At 44.7% G+C, this 24,398-nt stretch overlaps 1 protein-coding gene across 1 annotated transcript in view; it reads right to left on the bottom strand.

Annotated features, from left to right (window-relative positions):
- Positions 1-1,673: 1,673 nt before the first annotated feature.
- The window catches only part of LOC147021026 (uncharacterized), a 161,529-nt gene continuing 138,804 nt past the window's right edge, over positions 1,674-24,398 (bottom strand). Inside the window, exons 9-11 of the mRNA XM_085893551.1 lie at positions 13,454-13,541; positions 11,158-11,590; positions 1,674-4,245 (exon numbers count right to left, since the gene is read on the bottom strand). Coding sequence (XP_085749677.1) covers positions 2,483-4,245; positions 11,158-11,590; positions 13,454-13,541 — 2,284 coding nt within the window. The 3' untranslated portion in view covers positions 1,674-2,482. The remainder of the gene's footprint in view (positions 4,246-11,157; positions 11,591-13,453; positions 13,542-24,398) is intronic.

Here is a 24,398-nt window from a genome sequence, read left to right on the forward strand (position 1 = left end):
CCAAGCCACGATCTCTCTTGGGCAAGCCACATTTCAAAGTTGGCCTTCAAAACCAGATGGGACATCCTCCTTCATGAAGAGTCCTTCGTTGGCACACCTGAACTCCGATCCACCGACTAGGCTTTCATACACACCTTAAGGAGTACTGCTCTTTCGTCAGGGCTGGCTCCCGTGGCTCACATCTTGCTCAGCTTGAAGCCGTGGAAACGAAGGCTTTCAAGATCATTGGAATTTCTCACGATGAAGCTGAAATCACCTCACCATGGCCAACAGGTCAGTGGTCTCCATATTCTTCCGACTCTTTTCTGGTCCTGCACCCTCCATATGCATCTTCCCTCCGAGGTATGTGCAGGATGCACGCAGTCTTCCATCAACCCCTTCAGAGTTCAAGTGCCAAAATCCAAAACTACTGCTTACCTACACTCATGGATTCCTTTTTCCTCACCTGTGGAACCACATTCCACACTCTCTTCAATCTGATTCTTCCCTCCAGGTCTTGAAGACATCTGTTCACCACCATCTCAAATCATCACCCATCCAAAAGCATGATGTTTTCAACACCTGGTAAACAATTCCCCATTACTTCCAACATTTTGATAATGTGTTCAACTTGTCCACCCCTTACTCTTACCCTCATCGTTACCGGCATCCCTTATTTGTCAGTCTCCGTCTACTTTTCCCCTCCACCCTGCTGTTGATGTTTCCCCTTTCTACTGCTGTTCCCTTTGTCTTGTTGTGAACTGATCTGTTTGGTGTCCGAGTCATTTCATGAGCCGACACCATGTATATAACGAAAAGTCGAGAGTTGAAACAATGTTTTCCTCCTTCTCATGTGCAAAAGACACAGTGAATGAGTGAAGATCGAAAGACAGTGGGTCAGGATGAGAGAGGACTTAAAATGGTGTTTTGCGTGTTGAAAACTCAGAAGGGAAGATCAGGATTGGACGACGATTCATCCGTTGGGATAAGCTCAATGTAGTGATTGTGAAGAGCATCAGAAATGTGGGATGCCATCCAGACCAGGGCTTTTGAAATTTGGCATCTTGGTGAGTGTTTCATAATTTTGTTTGGCAATTATCACTTGAGGAATATCCTCTCGATGTGACTTCTCTTTTCCAAGTTTTGGACCTGTTCCACCTTCTTGTTTTGTTCTTTTCAATTTTCATAAATCCCTTTCCAAAAATAGTTCATCTTTTTCTGGGTTGATTGCAACAGTCTGCTTCCATTTTCCTTCGTTTTTGATTCACTCTGGAGTAAATTTTCAAAGTGCTGGTCTTTTTCCTCTTTCATTTAATTTGTTTGTTTGATTGAGGGATTTTTTTGGCTCTCATTGGTTGTTACCTATTTTGGATATCAAAAGGTGAGAGGAAGTTCTCTCAGAACTCAAAATCTCCACCTCCTTTTTGTTAAAGAATCGTGATTCATCTGACAAACTGTGAAATGTCCTTCTCATAGCCTCTTTCCAAGGACTCTTTTCAAAATCTTCACTCCACCTCTGACAGCCTCCACTTGCAGCTTGTCTGGAATTATATTCCCAGAGTGATATTCAAGTACTCGGTGAGGGTTTTCCTTGTCATTCCTTGAGCTCCGACTATCACTGGTACAATTTCAGCTTTCTTCAATTTTGAGGTCATCTTGACCTAATTTTTCTGATTTCTGTGGCATGTCATCCACAGTCATTGGGAACTGAAACCTCAAAGAACAGTGCTGACTTTTCCTTTTTGTGTTTGAGCACCATGTCTGGACGCAGTGCTTGGTTTGTGATGTCCATACATCCCACCATTTTCTTAAAGGCATCAGTTTGTGATGATGAGCATTTATGATGCCTCGTTCTCCATCCCAATTAATTAGACCTCTTCTTAGCCATTCCACTGGGTCATGCTTGTCAATCTCTGTCCTGTCAAGCTCTGTTTTAAATCTTCCTGCTCTTTTATCACTCCCATTTGTCAGAGTATATCTGCTGATATTTCTTTTTGTCGTTTTTTTTCTTCTTCTTTGCAATCATTGGGGCTGTGTTTGTTTCTGTTTCGTTTTCTTGTGCAGTATCCATCATTTACACCGGTTTTTTGAAGTTTGTTGCCAAATGGAATAAGGATCCCTTTTCTGGTTTGTTGATTTCTTGGTCGTGTACAAATCTCATACAATTGTCTGTTGAGATTTTCACATACTCTGCTGGTCTGACACACGATGTTCTGTGCACTTGGTTAAGCTCCATCACACAACCTACTCGTTCTTGTCCAGGTAAGTACACCCTCGGTATGCATTGGTTTTTGTGGAACATCTTGTGAATAGTTAGGGCGAGCATTCGTTTCATGTAATTTATAATTACACAGCAAAATTGGAATACCGGCACTGCAAGTTGGTTTATATCTTTGGTTTTGTTCATTGGAGAGAGGGATGACTTCAAAATTAGTCTTATTATGCGTAGGTACTCTTTGCCGATTATTTTACGGATATTTTTGTGTTGTACCTGGGGCTTCTTTTATTCCGATGTTTTGAAAGAATGCTTCGTTTTCTCATTCGTGTATTTTTGTCTGTTCTTTTTGTGTGGATTCTTTGAACGCTCTCCTGTATGGATCCTCATGTGCTGATTCAATTTGTTTTTTTGAGAGAAACTTTTATCACAGATAGAACATTTGTAAGGACGCTCTCCTGTGTGGATCCTCATATGCTTATTCAAATCGCCTTTTTGAGAGAAACCTTTATCACATATGGAGCATTTGTAAGGACGCTCTCCTGTGTGGATCCTCATATGCTTATTCAAATCGCCTTTTTGAGAGAAACCTTTATCACATATGGAGCATTTGTAAGGACGCTCTCCTGTGTGGATCCTCATATGCTTATTCAAATTGTCTTTTTGAGAGAAACCTTTATCACAGATAGAGCATTTGTTGGGACGCTCTCCTGTATGGAACCTCATGTGTCTTTTCAAATCGCCTTTTTGAGGGAAACTTTTATCACATATGGAGCATTTGTAAGGACGCTCTCCTGTGTGGATCCTCATGTGTATTTTCAAACTGCCTTTATGAGGGAAACTTTTATCACATATGGAGCATTTGTAAGGACGCTCTCTTGTATGGAATCTCATGTGTATTTTCAAACTGCCTTTATGAGGGAAACTTTTATCACATATGGAGCATTTGTAAGGACGCTCTCCTGTGTGGATCCTCATGTGCATTTTCAAACTGCCTTTTTGAGAGAAACCTTTATCACATATGGAGCATTTGTTGGAACGCTCTCCTGTATGGATCCTCATATGTATTTTCAAATTGCCTTTTTGAGAGAAACTTTTATCACAGAGAGAGCATTTGTCAGGATGCACTCCTGTATGGACCCTCATATGCTTATTCAAATCGCCTTTTTGAGAGAAACCTTTATCACATATGGAGCATTTGTAAGGACGCTCTCCTGTGTGGACCCTCGTATGTATTTTCAAACTGCCTTTCTTAGAGAAACCTTTATCACAGATCGAGCATTTGTAAGGACGCTCTCCTGTGTGGATCCTCATGTGTATTTTCAAACTGCCTTTTACAGAGAAACCTTTATCACAAATGGAGCTTTTGTAAGGACGCTCTCCTGTATGGATCCTCATATGCCGATTCAAATTGTCTTTTACAGAGAAACCTTTATCACAGACAGAGCATTTGTGAGGACGCTCTCCTGTATGGATCCTCATATGCCGATTCAAATTGTCTTTTACAGAGAAACCTTTATCACAGACAGAGCATTTGTGAGGACGCTCTCCTGTGTGTATCCTCATATGTATCTTCAAACTGCCTTTTTCAGAGAAATCTTTATCACAGACAGAGCATTTGTGAGGACGCTCCCCTGTGTGTATCCTCATATGTATTTTCAACTTGCCTTTTTCAGAGAAATCTTTATCACAGACAGAGCATTTGTGAGGACGCTCCCCTGTGTGTATCCTCGTATGTATTTTCAAGCTGCTGTTATTAGAGAAACCTTTATCACAAACAGAGCATTTGTGTGGGCGTTCTCCCCTGTGGGTCCTCATGTGTATTTTGAGGTTTGATGAATCTCCACTGCATATCTTACATTTACAACACATTTGCCTTTCCATAACCTTTTTGGGTTTGTTTGATTCAATATTTATCTTTGTGTGGTTTTCACCAGCTGCACACTTGCATTTGGAGCCTTGTTCTTGGGATTGCTGCTTCAAAATAGATATCATCTTCATCGTAAAGCTGCTCCTGGACCGTATCTGCCCAACTGGACTTCTTGATTGTTCTACAAAAACAAACAACAATAAGTTATTTTAGAGAAACTGAAAACTCAAAATATTGAGCAATTTCGAAAATTTTATGAACCATGAATTCAAAAGTCAATGTTAATTTTGTTTGTTTCTGCTCATATGTTGCAAAACAGACAGGACTGCCGTTTATCAAATGGACATCTGAATCTTCCTTTGCAGAAACATATCTTAAAGTTTGTGAGACAAATGAACCACATTTGAAGGATAAACATCACCTAAAAATGATGAAGGACATGAAGTTGAAAACACTGCCACATGTAAATCCCATCAATAAGTAGTATGCAAGATGTCACTTCCACTGTTGGAACGAGGCTAAATAATGCTGCCACCATTGCGGTAGATAAAACGAGGTGTTTAGAATGAGAAAATTTAGATATATGTATATGAGGCCCCGTGATGTAAGCGACATTTTTTAATGATATGATGATAAGGAAAGGGTTAAAATAGTGCGAAATGGCATTAACTCCAAAATGGCCGATGTGTCCCTTCAATCACTCCTCCTCGCGGTGCTATATATATATATATATATATATATATATATATATATATATATATATATATATATATATATATATATATATATATATATATATATATATATATATATATATATATATATACATATACATATACATATACATATACATAACCACGTAACTCGAATCGCGGCACGTCGCCCACCGGACGGACAATCCAGTCGTGACCCTCTCGGACTAACGCCGGGAACTAGTCACGGCTGGGCCTTTCGGCCTCACCACGATCGTGCCAATCGGCCCCCCGCGTGGGATAGGGTTGTTCGCCAAATTCGACCTACCTAAGTACCCACACGGAGGGTAGACCGGGCGATCGCACCTCGCCGCAGGTCGACTTCGGACACGGGCCACTTTAAGCGAACCGTTCCGTACTATCGGGATAACCGAGCGGTGTTATCGTCAACCTCGACGGTTCCGATTAATTATCGGGCGTATTTAGCCCACGACCAACCCTTTACGTGAAGTAAGATGGAGATTCAATTAAAGAAAAGACGAAGCGAAACGGGAAAGACAGTTCAACATAAGGCACATTTATTCCGCGGCAAACGGAAAGCACACATATACAATTACAACAATTATGCACCAAAAGCAAATGTAAAAGAAACACAACAATTATGCACCAAAAGCAAATGTAACAAAAGAAACACAATGCAGATCTACTACCGACTACGCGAGCACACGGCAACACGTACACAGTTTTACTTTACAGACGGCGCCGACAACACATATACTCAAAATCAAAAGAAAAGGGCCACCCTCGAATACAAGGGGGCAGACGTGGTCTGTGGGCGCGAGACCGGGCAGAGCCTACCCGCCTTGTGATGAGCCACAAAATGGCGGCGGTGCCCCGATTCCGCGGGCCTCGCTGGCACTGCCTGAAATGGGATGGGAACGGGGCCCCCTTTTCGAACTATCTCAGCACGGGGGGTAAACAGAGGGGGGGGTTGTTGATGCTCTGGGGAAAGAGGATAGCTGGCTTGCTTGGGTCCCGCGACGAGCGACTCCACTGCGCCCTCGACGCGTTCCCGGCTTCTCCTCTCTGCAGCTCCCCGACAGACTCCGAACCCCGACAGACCGACTCTCCTCCAGACCCGTCTTGACTGCTGCTGCCACACTTCGCTGCCGCCGCCACAACTCGCCCGAGCCCGAAACAGAAACTCTCTCCACCCGAGCCTAAAACAGAAAGTCTTCCCAACTCGAGCCCGAAACAGAAACTCTTCTCTCACTCGAGCCCGAAACAGAAACTCTTCTCTCTCTCTCGATTCGCCCCGCGCTCGGCGCTTTATCGTCAGCAGGAGAAACCATATGCAGATTTTCGGATCAGGATCGGCTCGGGAGCGGAGCCACGCTCGCCCATTGGACGGAGGAAAAGTGGGCGTGAATCATTCCTGATCCTCGAATCTGCATATATCGATTCCACTCCGATGCGCCTGGAGGCGGGGCCAAATCGCCCCGCGCTCGCTGATAGGACAGAACAGAAGTGGGCGTGAATCATTCCTGATCCGACTTCCCCTCGGAAAGGCCGCTCTTTGTACCCGCGGCTCAGCGCGCGTCCCGCACGAGACCAGGACAGCCTGACGCTCGGCGTTCACAAGCGGCGCGGGAATGGCCGGCGAAGTAGGAGAGGTGAAGGTGGTGGAGGGTTTATTGTGGCGGTGATTGCCATGGCGACGCTTGGAATGGCGGTGATGCGATGATTGCGAGAGCGAGTTGTGAAGGTAAAGGTCGTGGCTGTTGGCGTTGTTGTTGTTGTGAAGCGGCGTTGCGGTTGGTGGTTGTTGTGTGATGGAGGTTGAGACGTGGTTGGTTCAAAATGAAGATAGAACAGAAAAACGGCTATCTTAAAGGGTCGCAGCTCGAATGAATGACATTTATTCCCTCTAAACAACGGGTTTGGGCCTAACTACACATGTACTTAGAGATATCTCACCTACGGGACCTGAATGGTGGTTTGCGAATTTCCTCAACCACAACAATATATATATATATATATATATATATATATATATATATATATATATATATATATATATTGTTGCAGTTCTCAGAATATATATATATTGTTGCAGTTCTCAGAATATATATTGTTATATATACTGTCTCACGACCGTGAAATGTTGGGTGCCATTGCCTTGGAGGCATGCGATTCTGAGAACTGCAACAATATATATATATATATATATATATATATATATATATATATATATATATATATATATATATATATATATATATATATATATATATATATATATATATATATATATATATATATATATATATATATATATATATATATATATATATATATATATATATATATATATATATATATATATATATATATATATATATATATATATATATATATATATATATATATATATATATATATATATTGTTGCAGTTCTCAGAATCGCATGCCTCCAAGGCAATGGCACGCAACATTTCACGGTCGTGAGACAGTTATTCTATGAATGCACGTAAAGATAGTCCCTTCCCTTTTGTCTGGCGGGACAACAGGACGTGCATTGCTGGGATCTCACAGCTCGGTTTCCTTGCACCACTCACTTCATTTCTACTCTTATTTTCTGCTTATTTCTGAGGTAAATGTGAATTTGGGTCCTCACACAGGCCAACACGTGCAGCACGTGCGTGACCAGGGCAGGGGAATAGAAAGGCCGTGGGGGCACCGGATGAGCATTGACAGCGCAGAACTCCTGTCCTCAAGCGATCCCTCAACCCAGATTTTGCGGCGATGCGGCGATGATTTTGCGGCGATCAACTCGAGCTTCGGATGATCTGGGATGAGATTGCTGGTTGCATTGAAACTAATATCTCGGCGAGAACGTCGCTAGCAGCTTGGTGCCAATAGCTACAATGTCATAGGCCGATAATTATTAATCGAAAAACAACAACTACACAACAACAAAAACAACAACTACGGGACACAAATGTGCAAGATACGGGCAGCGCGTACTTTTCAACCCATTTCTGGACGAATTATATCGGCATTCTCTTTTCCCTCCATTTCTCCAGCGGAAACTGATTTCTATATCCTTTTCATTCGAAACCTCCATGCAATTATTATATCCAAGCGTTCCCCTCAAACCCTGACACAGATCAGTGTTGGCCCCGCACACACAATAATGGAATCGGGCGAAAGCGAGCGCTGATCACGTGGGCCATGGCGGATCCGCGCTCACTGTACGGAACGTGCTCGAAGGGGGATCCGTGCTAAGCTCGGGACACTTGATTATCGAACAGAACAGGGCACGAATGGACCCATCTTTCCGTTTGTGCATGGGTTGATTATAACACCTTACAGTCTGTCTTCGCTGGCGGCCGAGAATGTTCCCCACGGATGAACGTCTTCTGACCTCTGGGCAAGCATGTGCGACGGACGCCACCCTCAGCTGGTCATCAGGGCACGGCCCGGGGTTGTTGCAAGGCAATTCATGATGCGGAGATCGGTGTGGGCGATTCATATCATGTCGTGGGGTCGGAGCAGGACATTTTCACGGCTCGGGGTCACCTGGCTGGAAGCGGAATGTCGCCGTTTCGGGCCATCGTGGCCTGGCCGTGCAGGGGAGCGGGGCCAATCAGGGGAGCCGATTCAGGTGATGACGCATCGCGTTGCGGTGGCCCGCCACCCCACACTGCAGGGTCTATAAAAGTTGGATCTTGGGGCCGTTCTTGCTCTGTCATTCGTCTCCATTCTTCATCGCCTGGACTCAGCCTCAACGTTGCTGACTCCACCCACCCACCTGGTCCTCCCTTCCACTCCGTCCGATCGCTCTTGACTTTACCCTCCAAACTCAAGCAGCTTCTTCACGCCGACGGTCACGTCTCGACGCGAGCTGCACGAAGCAAGAGATGACGCACCAGCTTTCGGGGTGGTATGGCACCACGGAGCATTCCCCCCAAACATATTGATGGCGCGTTCGGGCAATCAATTGTACAAAGTACCGAGAGACGGCAGCCTCAACTTCTTCTCCTTTCTCGCTTTAATATAAACTCTTCATCTGGTTTTGTGTGCGTGTGCGTGCTGTCCTCGCGCCTGTCGACATAAGTGAGATTGCATTAGCTTATTATTATTATTGCTATTATTTCGGGTTAAGTCTGCTCTGTGTCCGCTTTTGTAAGTTGCTTGTAATATTGCCGCACCTCTCAAATTTCTTTCTTTCCCTGCACAACACACCCAAAATAAACTATTCCCTGCACCACATATTTTTCCTCACTTGCTTGTAAATAAGTTACGATTAGAAATGTTCCCAGCTCATTTTTGTCTTTTCCTTCATTTGATTCAGCATGGTCTGACTCCTCGGTTCGTGGGACTTTATTCCAAATGATCCGATCCTTTTCGCCGGTACATCCTTGGCAGTGTCGCAAGGGGGAAAAATAAATCCGGTCTCGGCTCACCACGGCAGAAATCATCATGTGTCTCCGAAAATCACACAAAATGTGTGAGTGTGGCTTGGGCGACCTCTCCAAATGAGCTCTCTACAGCTTGGCTCGTTTCCGCTGCCAGTGCCCTGCCTCACCGTTCACCCACCCACAAACAGGCTTGAACACTAACCGACGTCACATGGTCACCCCCACAAATCACGAACGTCAAGTACCAAGAACCGAGCAGAACCAGAAGGAACAGCTCAACTGTCACCAACTGCTGTTGCTGCTGTTCCCAACTGTCAGGAGCTGTCAAAAAGCATCAGTTGGATCTCTCACCAACAGACTGCCAAAAAGACAGTCCTGCTGTCCTTTTATAGGCGACCAGTGTGAGCAGAGCCTCAAACACGACTTCAGCCAAATCCAGCTTGCCGACTGGCGCATCGCTGCACATGTCCTCCAACCGTCCATTCTCGTGGTCATTCTCTCCTGTCCAAACGAGATGCAACTCCCAATTAATGCAGGCCTGGCTCACATCGCCACGATCGGGGCGCTGGACAAGCACCGCCAGAACAACCGAGCAGAAACACGAAGCGCCCACAGAACATCAACAGCAATTATCACCTCTGTCCAGCGCAATACGAAGAAGAGTCAATTAGCATCCATAGAGCTGCTGAACAGGGTGTCGATTGCCGATGGAAAAAGGTGGGTGTCGACGTCAATGGAAAAAAGTGGGACTTGAGGTAAATGATCCAAGTCCACAGCCATGTTTGACCGTGAGAACGAACTGTCAAGGAAAATCTTGCGGTGTGATGACTCAAATATCCTGCAACTCCAATGTGAAAATGAAACCCAAAATAAAGTGTAAATAAATCGTGTATTTCCAAGCCAATGAGTCTTGATGGAAAGGGAATAGACAAGACTCTGTTGCGCTGAGGGCCATCTTATCATGTGCACGAACGATGAATACCGCTCATGCAGAAATGAAAACAGATATTAACATTTCCGTCCTGCATAAAAAAGGTGGAAAAACAGATCCCTGCAACTGCAAACCAATCAGCCAACTCCCAATCATCAGCAAAGTTATGGAACCCCTCATTGCTTCAGACATTAAATCCTTCCCCTTCTCCAATGGCTTTATTTTCGACAATCAATTTGGTGTCAGACCAGGTCACTCCACTCGAGATATGCTGCTTCTGCTCTCCCAACAATGGACATGAAATCAGAGCCATATCCCTCGACATATGGCGTGCTGTTGACACGCTCTGGCACCCTGCCCTGCTCACCAAATTCTCTTCCTATGGTATCCAAGGCCATCTCCACTCATGGCTCACAGACTCACTCTCCTGTCACAGCCAACGTGTGGCCCTCATATTTCCGCAGAATCACTTCTCACCTTCACACTTTCATTCCACTTTTTTCTTGCCTTTGGAAAAAAACTCGCACACTCTCTCTTCAATCCCACTCTTCCAACCAGGTCTTCAAAATACCTGTTCACCACCACCTCCAATCTTCCCCAATCCAAAACCACGATCTTTTCCTCCCCCGTAAATGCACCCCAAATGGCATCTCTTTCAATCCAATTCCCTGTTTTCCTTCCCGAAAGTTCCCTGTCGTGCAAGGTTCTCAAAGTTCCTGTGGTGTCCATCTTGTTTACCCTGTCTAGCCCACCCCATCCCTCTCCCTTCCACAGTTCTCCGAATAGCTCTGTTCCCCACTGTTTTGCCCTTCCCTCTCCACTACTCGTCTCCTGCCCACCTTGTTGTACAGTGTGTGTTCGCCCTCACTGGAGCCTCGACAATGCAGACACAAAAACAACAACATTCACTGTCGATCAAGAATCTAAACGTTTTCAAAACAAAATTGTTCCAAAAAAAGATTCCTTAAGTTGCAAGAAAAAACACATTCATGATTGAACATCAAGGTACTTCTTGATATGCTCAGGTGTATAAAATAGTGACATACCAGACTTGGTTGTTAATCCATCATCCTGATCATGGAGGTTGCAGACATCACTGAAACGGATTCCACGGACACCAGGAATATTTTCCAGCTGCACATTTTGGAATCCAATAAACTTTTTGCAGAAACTGGAAAGTTCTTGAATAACATTCTCCAAGTTGATGAATAGACTTCCCAACAGAGAAGAGCCTGCAAGCTGGAGAACCTGCGGCTTCAAAAAAGAATTCACAAACTTACAAAAGTCGGCATACATTGCAAATTTAAATTTCTCTTTGGCGAGAGAGAGGAGCTCTGTTCGCAATGCATCAGAGTCTCCACAAGCTTGAAGAACCTTCCGATTCTCAATTCCAAGAACATTGATCACTGCTTGGGCTGTTTCTGTTCTCAGACCTTGTGATTGGAGCCATTCCAAGAATGTGTCCATTTCACCGATGACCTGTCAGGGACACAATGCTTATATTAACAAAGGAAAGGTTATTGGTTCACGAAAAAATGTTTTCACGAAAAAAATAAGTGACCACTATATTCGTTATTGTTGTGTGTCTGTCTGTCTGTGTGTGTGTGTCTGTCTGTCTGTCCCGAGCATAGCTCCGTGGGTTTTGACCCGATCCTGATAAAATTTTGGTGGGAGGTTTATATTGTGATCTTGTTGTGTTTTCCTGAAAATGGGCGTGGTGCGCCCATTGTGGGCGGAGCCACGCCCAAAAAACATGTGTTGTGAGGGGGTAGCCGATTTCAATTTGCATCTTCCTCAAGGGGATTTGTCGAATCTGACATGGGTTTCGCTATTTAGTGAGCCCAATGGCACCTGCATAGCCCCACGGAGCTCGATTTTTCATTTTCATCCCAAGGTAAAGGTCACAAGGTCACGAACTTAGAAAATTGCGAATTGTGTTTTTAGGGGGTAGCCGATTTCAATTTGCATCTTCTCCGAGGGGGTTTGTCGAATCTGGCAGAGGTTTCAGTATTTACTTAGCCCAATGGCACCTGCATAGCCCCACAGAGCTCGACTTTTTTTTATTTTCGTCCCAAGGTCAAGGTCACAAACTGAGAAAATTGCGAATTTTGACATAAAAATCCATCTTCTCTGAGGGGTTTGTCGAATCTGGCAGGGGTTTCAGTATTTGGTTAGCCCAATGGCAAATGCATAGCCCCACTGAGCTCGATTTTTCATTTTCGTCCCAAGATCAAGGTCACAAGGTCATGAAGAAAATTACGAATTTTGACATAAAAATCATACGACCGCCCAAACTTTGAGAGCTAAGATGACAATATTTTTTATGCATAATGTTGAGGTCATTCCCCACCTAAAGTCTTCAAACCATTTTGCTCCATCTCGAACACCTTGCCCGTGGCACCCCCTTCAAATCTGTTTTTACGTTGATTTCATCAAATTATGGATAATCCAAGGAGTGCGAAATTCCAGAGTCCAGATGATGTTATATTGTTCCTGGAATGTTCCAGAAGAAGTTTTCCACCAAAGGTCATAATCCTTGACCTTTGACCTTTAAAGTTCACAAAGGTCAAATTTTCAAAGTTGTGAGAATCGAACTGGGTTTTCGACCTTCTTCGACGAACTAACTCCAATAAGCAAAAGTACGTATCCTGTTTCCTTATTTTAATGTCCCCAACATTGTTTTGTGACCTTTTAAGGTTATGCAAAGGTCAAATTTTTAAAGTTGTTGAACGAAACCGGGTTTTCGATATTTTGCAGCAAATAACCTGTCACTCGTACCACATCATGTTGATCATTTTTATAACTTGGTCAAACATTATCACATTGTCTCATCCTTGACTCCTGTAACTATCTACATCGTCAAATACCGCTCGTGAACCATCGTCGTCTTTAGATTTGTACGTTATTTTCTTTACTCTGTATTTTATCCAATAAATGCAGGGATTTGCAGTCAGTTTGTTCACTCCATGTGAGCTTGCAGGATGGACTTGAGGGAGGCATACTGACCCCGAGTTGTCTTGCTTGGGTTTGAATCCCGACACGGCAAAAAACTGTCACCATGGTGTTTCACAGATTGGGAAAGGGATCAACGTGTGCCGTCCTTCAGATGAACGTTCAACTGGGCATCCCCTCTCACAGCATTAGTTGGGAGACATTAAAGATCCCATGGAGTCTTTCTCGAAGACGAGGCCAGCTATCACTTGCACGCTGACCAAATTCAAAATTTCTTCTTGTAAATACAGGGGGCACTACATCAGCGGCACAGCCACACTCACAGCAATGATGCAACCAGCAGGCACTGCAAACAAAATGAAAGATCCAAAAACTAAAGTGCCACCTCACCACTCCCACCCTCATTATTGTTTCATCAATAAGCATATAATCAATGTCCAGAGACAAAAACAGAAATGCATCAACAGCAACACCATGGCTGTACAAAACAAGGATAAAACAAGCAGAAAAGCCATGGTGGGGGAAGAACCTCCTATTCCTTTTCTTCTTTCTCATTTCCCTTTCATGGACACCCAGCAGGATTAAATAAAAAACCTGCCACAAGGGCAGAGGAGCTACTTGTGAGCCAACAACCATACATATCTGGTGGCAACTGCATCTGCAGACATCCTCCTGCAGTTGCTTACCTTTCCTTGGAAGTTGGTGGTGGTATTTGTCCTCCGACCACCACAAAACGCACTGTCGTGTGTGTTGTGGTGGTGCTGTGGTGTCGTCCACCAGACGTGTCTCTTCAAGTTAATCTGAGGCATCCCTTCGATGCGGTGTCTGGAATGTCCTATCCTTAAGTGATGGGGATGGGTCAGGCATTTGCCTTGGGGATGGCCAGATGGAAGGCCCTGGAGTACAAGTGCAAAGTGGATGCAGTGGTGCACTGTGGCACATGCTTCCAATGAATGAATTTATGAATTTCCCTTTATTCAATGTGAGCTCTATTGCTTCGAATCTGCAACTGCCACCACCCAGGAGCAGCCCCAGATGAACTGAAGCCCCATGCAAGTCGTCGTCTTCAGAGCCCCCTTTCCATTTGTTCAACATTTGAATGCCTCATGAGGGGGTATGGGGTGGTGAGAGTCAGTCAGGGTCGGCAGTGGTGAGGGGAAGTCAAGGCAGGCAGTGGAAAGGGGCAGTCACGGCAGGCAGTGGAGAGGGGGCAATCAGGGCAGGCAGCAGTGAGGGGCAGTCAGTGATGAAGGGGAAGCAAGGGACTTGTCATGGGATATTGTGGGATTGATGTTGTTTATTGTTCACCCCAAAACAGCAGCTCCCCACCCTCCTTTTCCCAGCCACCGAATTATTCGTTTATTAACACCCTGGTGATAACCCTGCACCTGTCCCACTATTCTCATCCCCACACTCCCATCCCCCTCCCCAATCCCCTTATTAAATTGAGTCGTAAGCTCAACGGATATATCTAATCTGAATCGTGGTGTTGGTGTTGCACAGATGTGATCGACCAAATCTGAATTGCCACCTCCTGTGCTAAATTTCGTTGTTCATACCTGTTATACCTTCCTGGCTGGGTCACACAAAGCCAGCACCCCAGGCGGTCTCCTGGGTCACCTGCTCCTCAATCCGGCCCTGGCCCCACCATCTTTTTCTAATAATAGGCTCTTGCTGTCTGTCTTCTGCCAATCCCATCCTGAAACACAGAAAAGCTCTTTGGAGATAAAAAAAGTGCTCCTGACCACATACAAAGCTTTCGTCCACAGCCTGATGGAGCACTGCTCTCCCCTCTGGGCTGGTGCTCCTGCCTCTTACCTTTCTAAGCTTCACGCTGCAGAAACAAAGGCATTCAGGATCATTGGTATCTTCTGCGGTGAGGCCAAATCTTTTTTTTTTTTTGCAAAAGTTTTTGCAAGAAATGTTCGTCAGCTTGTATGTTTTTTATTTATTTATTTTTTGTTTGTTTGTCTGTAATCACGTATAAAAAATTCTGCAGGGCACAGTTATCATCGGAAATTTTTGTAACTTCGCATATCAGAGGCCTATAGAGATCCCTTTCAGCGCACAAAATTTTGAAGGTCAAGGTCAAAGGTCAAGGTCACTGTCGCAAATCAGGGGAGTCGCCGAAACCCTTATTTTTTGAGTAATTTTAATCTACTCGTCTCCAAACTTTATGGGAATGTCGTACATGGTCTGGCGCTCAGCTGATTAGTTTTTGGTGGCGATTGGCCTTGACCTTCATGGTTAGCGCCAGAGGTCAAACATATTTGACCCCAAGGTCAAATAGTTTTTTTTTTTTTTGACCCAATCTTTTGTTGACTGTTTTGTTTTGTTGACTCAATGACCCAAATTTTGACCCAATCAAAGTTTTAGGAACCATATCGTGTAGTGCTTCAAATTGAACACCTCTGAGTGCTTTCTAGATATGTCAAGCTTGAGACATTATGACGTCATTTGGTGACGTTATGAGGCAAACATATTTTTCATGGTTACTCTGGAGAACGATTGTCATCGCATTCTCTCGTAGGCAGATATTCCTCAAGGAGTCGCTCCTGGTGGATAGCAGCTCTGTTCACCTCAGTGTGACCTGAAAGAAGTCACATGTGGTCACCTTTTGGCAAGATACGTTGGTTTATTTGTTTGTTTGTTTGTGAACAGTATTACGGAAAAACTGACGGATTTCGACGAAACTTGGTGGGGGGGTAAGGTATGGTCCAAGGATCATGCCATTAAATTTTGGACTTGGTCCCCCCCCCCAAAAAAAAATTGTTCGAGAAAAAAAAAATTTTTGCAAGTTTTTTTTCAAGAAAATTTCAATTTTTTTTTTTGCATTTTTACATGTTTTAAGTGATTTCCAACCCCCCCCCCCCAAAAAAAAAATGTTGGAGAAAAGAACGATTACTGTCAGCACTGTTGACATCATATTTAATGAATAAGATAGAAGGTTCACTTGAGTGACCCAGCAGTATTGGCGGCGGAGGTTTTGCACTCTCCCGAGTGCTCCCCCTCTTGTTCCCCACTGTTTTGTCCTTCCCTCTCCCTCCCCTCTTGCTGTACGTTGTTTGTTAGCTCTCATTCGAGCCTGGACAACACTCCAGACTGTTGTGGGCCAGGGTTCAGTGGCGATAAACGACCACAAGGTGGAGCAGTAGAGTCGTCTCCCACCGAACACCCAGAATTTAGGTCGTGACTCTCGGACAACTCCGAAAGCTCAAGGGTCCCTTTGCGGACCATGGTCGCCAATATTTCGACGGCGTGGTGTAGGGTTAATTGCCTAATTTCAATATACCTAAGTACCCACGACGTCCAACTACCGGGGAAAACCACACCCTCGACCGACTTTGTCCGAACCGAGTCGCTATCACCGACTCGGATGCAGCGTAACCAAGAAGAAGCCACCAAGGCCACGCCGGACCAAATGAACAATGTACAGCACAAACGGCCTTACTATTTCTCAAACCCACACCGTGCTGGGTCAATGAAAGAAAACACGAACAACAAACTGGAACATTTAACACGGGGGTTTATTTATAAAGAATAATCCGGGAGGGGAGACACAGAGCAGAGTTATAATGAATAAAAGAAATGCAAACCAAGGAACACAGGCACTTTACAGTTTCTACTTACAGACGGGGCCCACGGGGACACACACACACACACCCAAAAGAAACTGGACCCTGTGGGTCTTTAGTCGGTAGAGCTGGGCCGCCTCGTGCGGTCACACCGACCCGAACCACCACGGTGGGACTCGAACCCACGACCTGAAGTCCATTGCCCACGACCCTGGCTGCTCGGTCACCAGACTTGCCCCCCAAAGGACAGCAGACCACTCTAAACCACGACCACGACCGTCTGCAGAGCCCTCGTCGACAACCACTGAGCCACGACGACAGACTGCTCGGCAATCTCCATGAACTCCTCTCTCTGCCGAACCCTGGTCCTGACCACCATTCGACTCTTCTGAGGTGGGAGGGTTCTCTTCTCCTCGCCACTCACCATCTGATTGGACGAGGGTTTGTGGGACGACTCGTGGTCACCTCCCGATTGGCTGGGGCATGCGTGTCATGCTCGCCCTTCGCTCATTCGCTGGAGGAAACGTCCATGCCCTGCCTTGGGGAAGAGCCTCGATCCGAAGCGACGGAGGCTCCGCCCACGCCCTCAGCCAAAAACACATGGGCAATGGCGACGGGGTCGAGTGTGGGTCGGCGTCGCTGTTGTTGTTGTTGTGGATTTAATAAAAACCTGACTTAAAATCACTCCAAGCGCACACACGAAATTCCCATTATACATTGGGGATGGATTCTAACGACAAAACACATTCTTATTGAAATAACTGTACTATGGGGACTCTGGCTGCTTGTGTGCACAAGGTTTCCAAATCTGTAACAATACATCCATCCACACATACAGACAGACATACATACATACATACATACATACATACCGATGCAACCAAGGGGTGAATATAAACACATATATTGAAGTGATGATACACACATTATACACACACCTGGAGGGCTCCGTTCCACCTTCTGAAATCCACGTGTGGAGAGAAAAAAACAAACAAACATCTCAATTTACTTTTACTTGAACTTTCTCACAGATTCATCATGAATTTACACTTTCCGAGAAGATAAATATCCTGTTCAACAAGTTCTACACCGTCATCTCACAAACTAGATTTGTACATGGATGGGAGATGTTTCGGAACCTGATGGGGGGGGGGGTAGGGCCAGCCCGGTTGGGGGCAGGGTGGCAGGAGCCAGGCTGATTTAGGGAAAGGTGGTGGCGCCAGTACTATTGGGGGCAGGGCGGCGGGGGCCAGTATGATTGGGGAAAGGGTGGCGGGGGCCAGCCTGATGGGGGGCAGGGCGGCGGGGGGCCAGCCTGATGGGGGGCAGGGCGGCGGGGGCCAGCCTGATGGGGGGCAGGGCGGCGGGGGGCCAGCCTGATGGGGGCAGGGCGGCGGGGGGCCAGCCTGATGGGGGCAGGGCGGCGGGGGGCCAGCCTGATGGGGGGCAGGGCGGCGGGGGCCAGCCTGATGGGGGGCAGGGCGGCGGGGGGCCAGCCTGAAAGGGGGGCAGGGCGGCGGGGGCCAGCCTGATGGGGGGCAGGATGGCGGGGGCAGTCTGGTTGGAGGCAGGGCGGTGGGGGCCAGTCAGATGGAATGTCGGTGGAAGGTTAACGAGGAATGTTACATTTTCGACCCACACGATATTTTTGAGTTTATAGATTATTAATCAGGGTTTTCATCTTCATTCAGATTATGAACGTTAAAAACCCCACAGAACAGATAAAGTCGGTAATCGAACCTCGTTCCCTCGTTACTCCTCGTTTGGAGATCAAATTGGATATTCAAGTCAATTATAAAATGTTTCTGGTAGTTTTGTAGTTAAAAAAAGGAAGAATGAGGTTTAACATCGTTGAAGGAAGTTTAGTGATGATTTGATTATAAACAAAAGGAGTGAAAAACACCTCATGAAATTAACAATCAAACACCTCAACAAACATTCAATAAAAACTCCTTTAACTTTCCTTCATCGACGTCGTCAAGAAACATAAAAGTATTATTTCTTTAGATTCACGTTTTTAGTGTGAAATTAGAATACCCAAAATACCTCTTCCCATCAGTCCCGTCCCGACCACGAGGATCTCGGATCGAGGTTTACAGGAACAACAACCCGGAAGTTCTTCATCGTCCTTTCATTTTTCTTCTTCTTCCTCCTCGTGTTCACTTTTCTCCTTGTTTTCACTGATCTCCACCATTGTATTTGACGGTTTTGTTATTTTATAAAATACTCCAAGAATGAGGAATCAATATTCTCAACGTTTTTATTAAACCGACATCGGAACGTCACAAGGTTTTCACTATACACCTCCTGACCTCTGACCCCGAGTCTTCTTCCTCATCGCTCCCTCTCGGGTCCGGTCGATACACAACACCACGTGTTGAGGTGGAGCCCCCGTCATCCTGAGATCGTCAAAACAAGGACTGGCTTCCTGGAAACAAGGGGTCGTGCATCACCGGCACAGCCGAACTTCCAGCAATGATGCAACCAGCAGCAATCGGCTGTTATACAAAACCATAAAAATAAATTATTTTCCCGCATTGAAACACAAATTTACAATCCGAACATCAATATCTGCAGCACATGGTTAGTTCACTCGAGTGACCTGGTCCAAAGTACAATCCACATGGTTAGTTCACTCGAGTGACTTGGTCCAAAGTACAATCCACATGATGTTACTGAACTCCACAAACTGACATGTTCCTTTTGAGATATCACTTCAACAACAAGGGAAAACAAACATTTCCTTTCCCATGAACCTGTAAAAACATGGTTTTGGTTTTACACTAAATTCCTGTTTCACTCCCACATGCCGGAGTGAGTGATCCAAAGATTCTTACTCAAACAAACAAACAAAAAAACATTTTATTTATTCATTGAAATTTCCTGAGATGAGATTTCGGCCAACTCCATCAGTCCACGTCAGTGTACATTTTCATGAATGTCAAGGTCATCAGTATGTAATTAATAAACATTGAGTACATGGGATTTAAACTTCAATTCACTGCATCATGAGCCAGAGGTTCAGATGAAAACACCAACAGGCCAAGTAAACACTGTGTTGGGCCAAGGGTTTTATAAACAAAGGTGTAAATTGATGAAGTGATGAATCCAGAAAACCTGCAGCACCAGAAACATTTGCATGAAATGAATTAACCTGATTAATCACATTTTATAATTGATAATGTTGTGTAACTTTCCGCCTGGTTATACTGTTGCGGTGTCGGGACGTCCGCCACGAGCACGACCACCAGATGGAGCAATGGAGCCGGCTCGACTCGACCACCCGGAATGGATAGATCGTACTTCTCTGGAAAACTCTGGAGAAGACTGGTCCTTTCTTTTGGACCGAACTCGCCAATGGATAGACCACGTGGGGTAGGGTTGATTGCCAATTTCAATTTACCTCAGTACCCACGTTGTCCGACTCCCGGGGAAGTTCACCCTCGACGGAACTCGTATGGAAACGAGCCGCTTAGCGAGCCCGTTCCGTGTGCGATGCCGAGCGGTTTTAATCGCCAAGTTCCGTCGGTCTGATTATCCCGTTACGAGGGCACAACGGCCTTGTTAGTTTACAACACGCGCGACACACTCAGTCAATGGCAGAAATGGACACGGACGAGTTGAAAACATTTAACAAATGGGGTTTATTTATAAAGCAATGGGGGCCGAGGGAACACAGAAGACAGATTTATGCCAAATATCAGAAAGGGAATGCAAATATATATATATATATATATATATATATATATATATATATATATATATATATATATATACATACATATATATATACATACACACACAAGCACTTATGCAGTTCCACGACTCATTGGACGCGGCGCAGGCGCACGCGCGCACACACACACACACACACACACACACGGACCCCATGGGTCTTTATTTGTATCTCCAGCCCGGAGGACGGTCGGACTGCAGACCAGCGAGAGTTGGCTATCTGGCCACGAGCGCGTGGCTGGGCGTCCCCTTCCTCCCGGAACTCCGGTCACCGACGGACGGAACAGCGCAGTGAACCCAGCTCAGGTGAAACGGGGTCGTCGCCCAAGTCCACGATCAATCAGGGGAGGAGGCGGTGGAGGAGTGTGAGGGCCAGGGCTGACGGCGACGAAGACGGTGAGGGAATCTCCACTCTTGGCGATGACAAGGGCAGTGAAGAAAAACCTCTCTTCTCCTCACAATTCTCTCAACACTTCTCTCCCTGTTCTCTCTCCAATTCTCTTCACGATTCTCTCCACAATTCTCTCCAACCATCCCCACTTTTTATCTCTTTTTCCGCACAGAGAGGGGGGGGGGTGTCTCCGCCCTCCCCGCTTCTCCACACCGGACGACCTTCTGCGCATGCGCCCTCATCATTCTTCTCATTCGCCAAAACGAGCGGCAACCCCCCTGATTGGCCAGAGCGAGGTGAAGGGAGCGAAGTGAAGGTGAGGGCAATGCGGTGTGGTTGGTGGTGAGGTCGGTGGTGTAAAAACAAACTAAAAGAAACCCTGACTATTAAAATAACTTCACAGCGCATTTACATATATTTACCCGTTAGACTGGGGTCGGGACCCCAACTGGCAACATCTACTTACCAAGATAACTGAGCTGAAGGACCTGTATGTTGGGTGTGATAGCTTTCAAAATCCGCAACAATACATGTAAACAGCAGTTAAAAACAAGCTCGAATGAGCGAAGATTCTCGTCCTCTTAATGATGACGTCATAAAAACGAATATGACGTCATTGTGATGTATCAGGTTTGCGATAAATGATCTGTGCTCATGCCCAGCTTGATTCCCGCAAACAAAATTCAAACAGTTTGCCTAGTTTCGGAGATAATGGTGTCGGCGATTTCCATTAGCGGCGATATTATGACGGCAACTTTTTTTCTCAGAAGAATTTCCAAAATCGGAGATGGTTACTGCCTGCGCGTGGGCTTTCTGCATATACATGGCAAGTTTCACGAAGATCCGATGAAAACTCTGGATTGTGAAACAAAAAATAGGAATGACGTCATAAAAATTGATATGACGTCATAGTGATGTGTCATGTGTGCGCTAATTCATCTATGCTTATTCCCTGTTCGATTCCCGCAAACAGAATTCAAAAAGCTTGCCTTGTTTCAGATAATTTTTTAGGCGATTTCCATTCGCGGAGATATTTTGACGTCATAACTTTTTTTTCTAGGAGGAATTTTCAAAATCTGAGATGGTTACTGTCTCCGCAGGGTATTTTTACATATGTCTGCCAAGTTTCAGGAAGTTTCGATGAAAACTGTAGGCTGTGAAACAAACTAGTTTCGGAGATAATGGTAGAAGCGATTTCCATTAGCGGCGATATGACAACTTTTTTTCGAGGAAGAATTTCCAAAATCGGAGATGGTTAATGCCTGCGCGTGGGCTTTCTGCATATACATGGCAAGTTTCACGAAGATCCGATGAAAACTCTGGGTTGTGAAACCAAAAATAGGAATGACGACATAAAAATTGATATGACGTCATAGTGATGTATCATATGTGCGGAAATTCATCTCTGCTTATTCCCTGTTCGATTCCTGCAAACAGAATTCAAAAAGCTTGCCTTGTTTCAGAGATAATTTTTTAGGCGATTTCCATTCGCGGAGATATTTTGACGTCATAACTTTTTTTTCTAGGAGGAATTTTCAAAATCTGAGATGGTTACTGTCTCCGCAGGGTATTTTTACATATGTCTGCCAAGTTTCAGGAAGTTTCGATGAAAACTGTAGGCTGTGAAACAAACTAGTTTCGGAGATAATGGTAGAAGCGATTTCCATTAGCGGCGATATGACAACTTTTTTTCGAGGAAGAATTTCCAAAATCGGAGATGGTTAATGTCTGCGCGTGGGCTTTCTGCATATACATGGCAAGTTTCACGAAGATCCGATGAAAACTCTGGGTTGTGAAACCAAAAATAGGAATGACGACATAAAAATTGATATGACGTCATAGTGATGTATCATATGTGCGGAAATTCATCTCTGCTTATTCCCTGTTCGATTCCCGCAAACAGAATTCAAAAAGCTTGCCGAATTTCGGAGATAATTTTTTAGGCGATTTCCATTAGCGGAGATATTTTGATGTCATAACTTTTTTTTAATCGGAGGAATTTTCACAATCTGAGATGGTTACTGTCTCCGCAGGGTATTTTTACATATATACGCCAAGTTTCAGGAAGTTTCGATGAAAACTGTAGGCTGTGAAACAAAAAGGTCCACAACAACAACAACAACGTGAGTAAGACTTCGAGATCCTCCAAGAGGATCTAAGAAGAACAGGACCCAGTGGAGGGTATGCCTTTGATGGGATAAACAGTTTACATTTTGTATCCCACTGTGAGGCCAGATTTGGATTCAGACCTGAACCAAAATCGAATCGGCTTGTTCTTGTCACCGAACCAACTCATCCACCACGTTTTGTCTGAATCCGTCCATAATTTTTTGAGATATTGTGCTATATACCGTTTTTGGCTCTGTCTCTCAATGGTGAAGAATAACTTCAAAAATTCTACAATGTTTCTGTATCTCCACCAAAATCTAATCATTTTCTCGGCGTCACACCCAACATTCCCACCAAATTTCATCCAAATCAGTCCACAACTTTTTGAGATATTCTGTTCACAAACAGACAGGAGTGAAAAACATTGTAATCTGTTCGGGCTGCCAATAATAACTTTCATATTCTGTTTTAAAGACACTGTGGGATTTTTAATGTCCAACAATGATTGCTGGAAGAAGGGATGCCAGGCTTCATGTCTATCAGAAGGATGGTGCATATTGCGATGCAATGCCCTCCTGACAAAACATCCCTTCAACAGATTAGAGTCAGGTCGGGAATCAACTCAGACAAGACAATTATTAGTTTCCCACGCACACAATCGTGGTTGAGGAACTGGTTCACTTCTGTCTGTCCATCGACAAATGTAAGTTTATGATCGAGGAACAACTTACCTTCATTTCATTTAATGTTATATTTTGAAGACAAATCAGAAAACGAACCTGAAGTTTATTACTTTGGCTCTGAATTTGTCCTGATCACACATGTACAGAGAGGAGTGAGATAATTATTTTACTCTCTCCACCTGGTAATCAAACAAGATTGAAAATTATTCCAAACAGGAAACTTACTGTTTTTAAGGACGTTATAAAGGACACAAACAACAGGCAGGAATAACTAATTAAACGTGTTCGATAGGGTGGTGTGCAAGACTGCATCAACGGTGGGAAGCTTCCACTTTTTTATCTCCAACCTTAAAAATATTTATTTTATTTCAATTTAATTATACACATTAACACTGTAAAATACAAATTGCCTTTTTTGCACTTTCAAACCCCTTGTGTTTCAGAGTACTTGGACAAAATATTCCGGCATTTTACATCGTCATGACAATAAAATTTGAGGCAGACCCCACATATGCTTTTGTTGTGATATAATTGTTGTTGTTACTGTGAATAATTCAGTTCTTCTCTTTCCGAGTCTGAAACCATTTATTAACAGCACACATCAAATAAAAATAACAACCACCATGCGCATGGGAAAAAGGATACCAAGACAAGTAATAACAAACACCATCCTCTTTCTGCCCAAAATGCACAGAGCAATTGTTTTTATATTATTCTGGAATGAAAACATCTGGCAAGGGACAATGGGGATGAGGGCTGGCAAGCATGAGAAAGGGAACGATAGACATGGCCACTTTGGGAGGGAAGGGGTGATGGACACGCTCAGATCATGACCACAGCCC

Source organism: Eptatretus burgeri, chromosome 8, assembly GCF_056783735.1.
Source record: "Eptatretus burgeri isolate ZD-2024b chromosome 8, Ebu_testis_v1, whole genome shotgun sequence".
Lineage (NCBI taxonomy): Eukaryota > Metazoa > Chordata > Myxini > Myxiniformes > Myxinidae > Eptatretus > Eptatretus burgeri.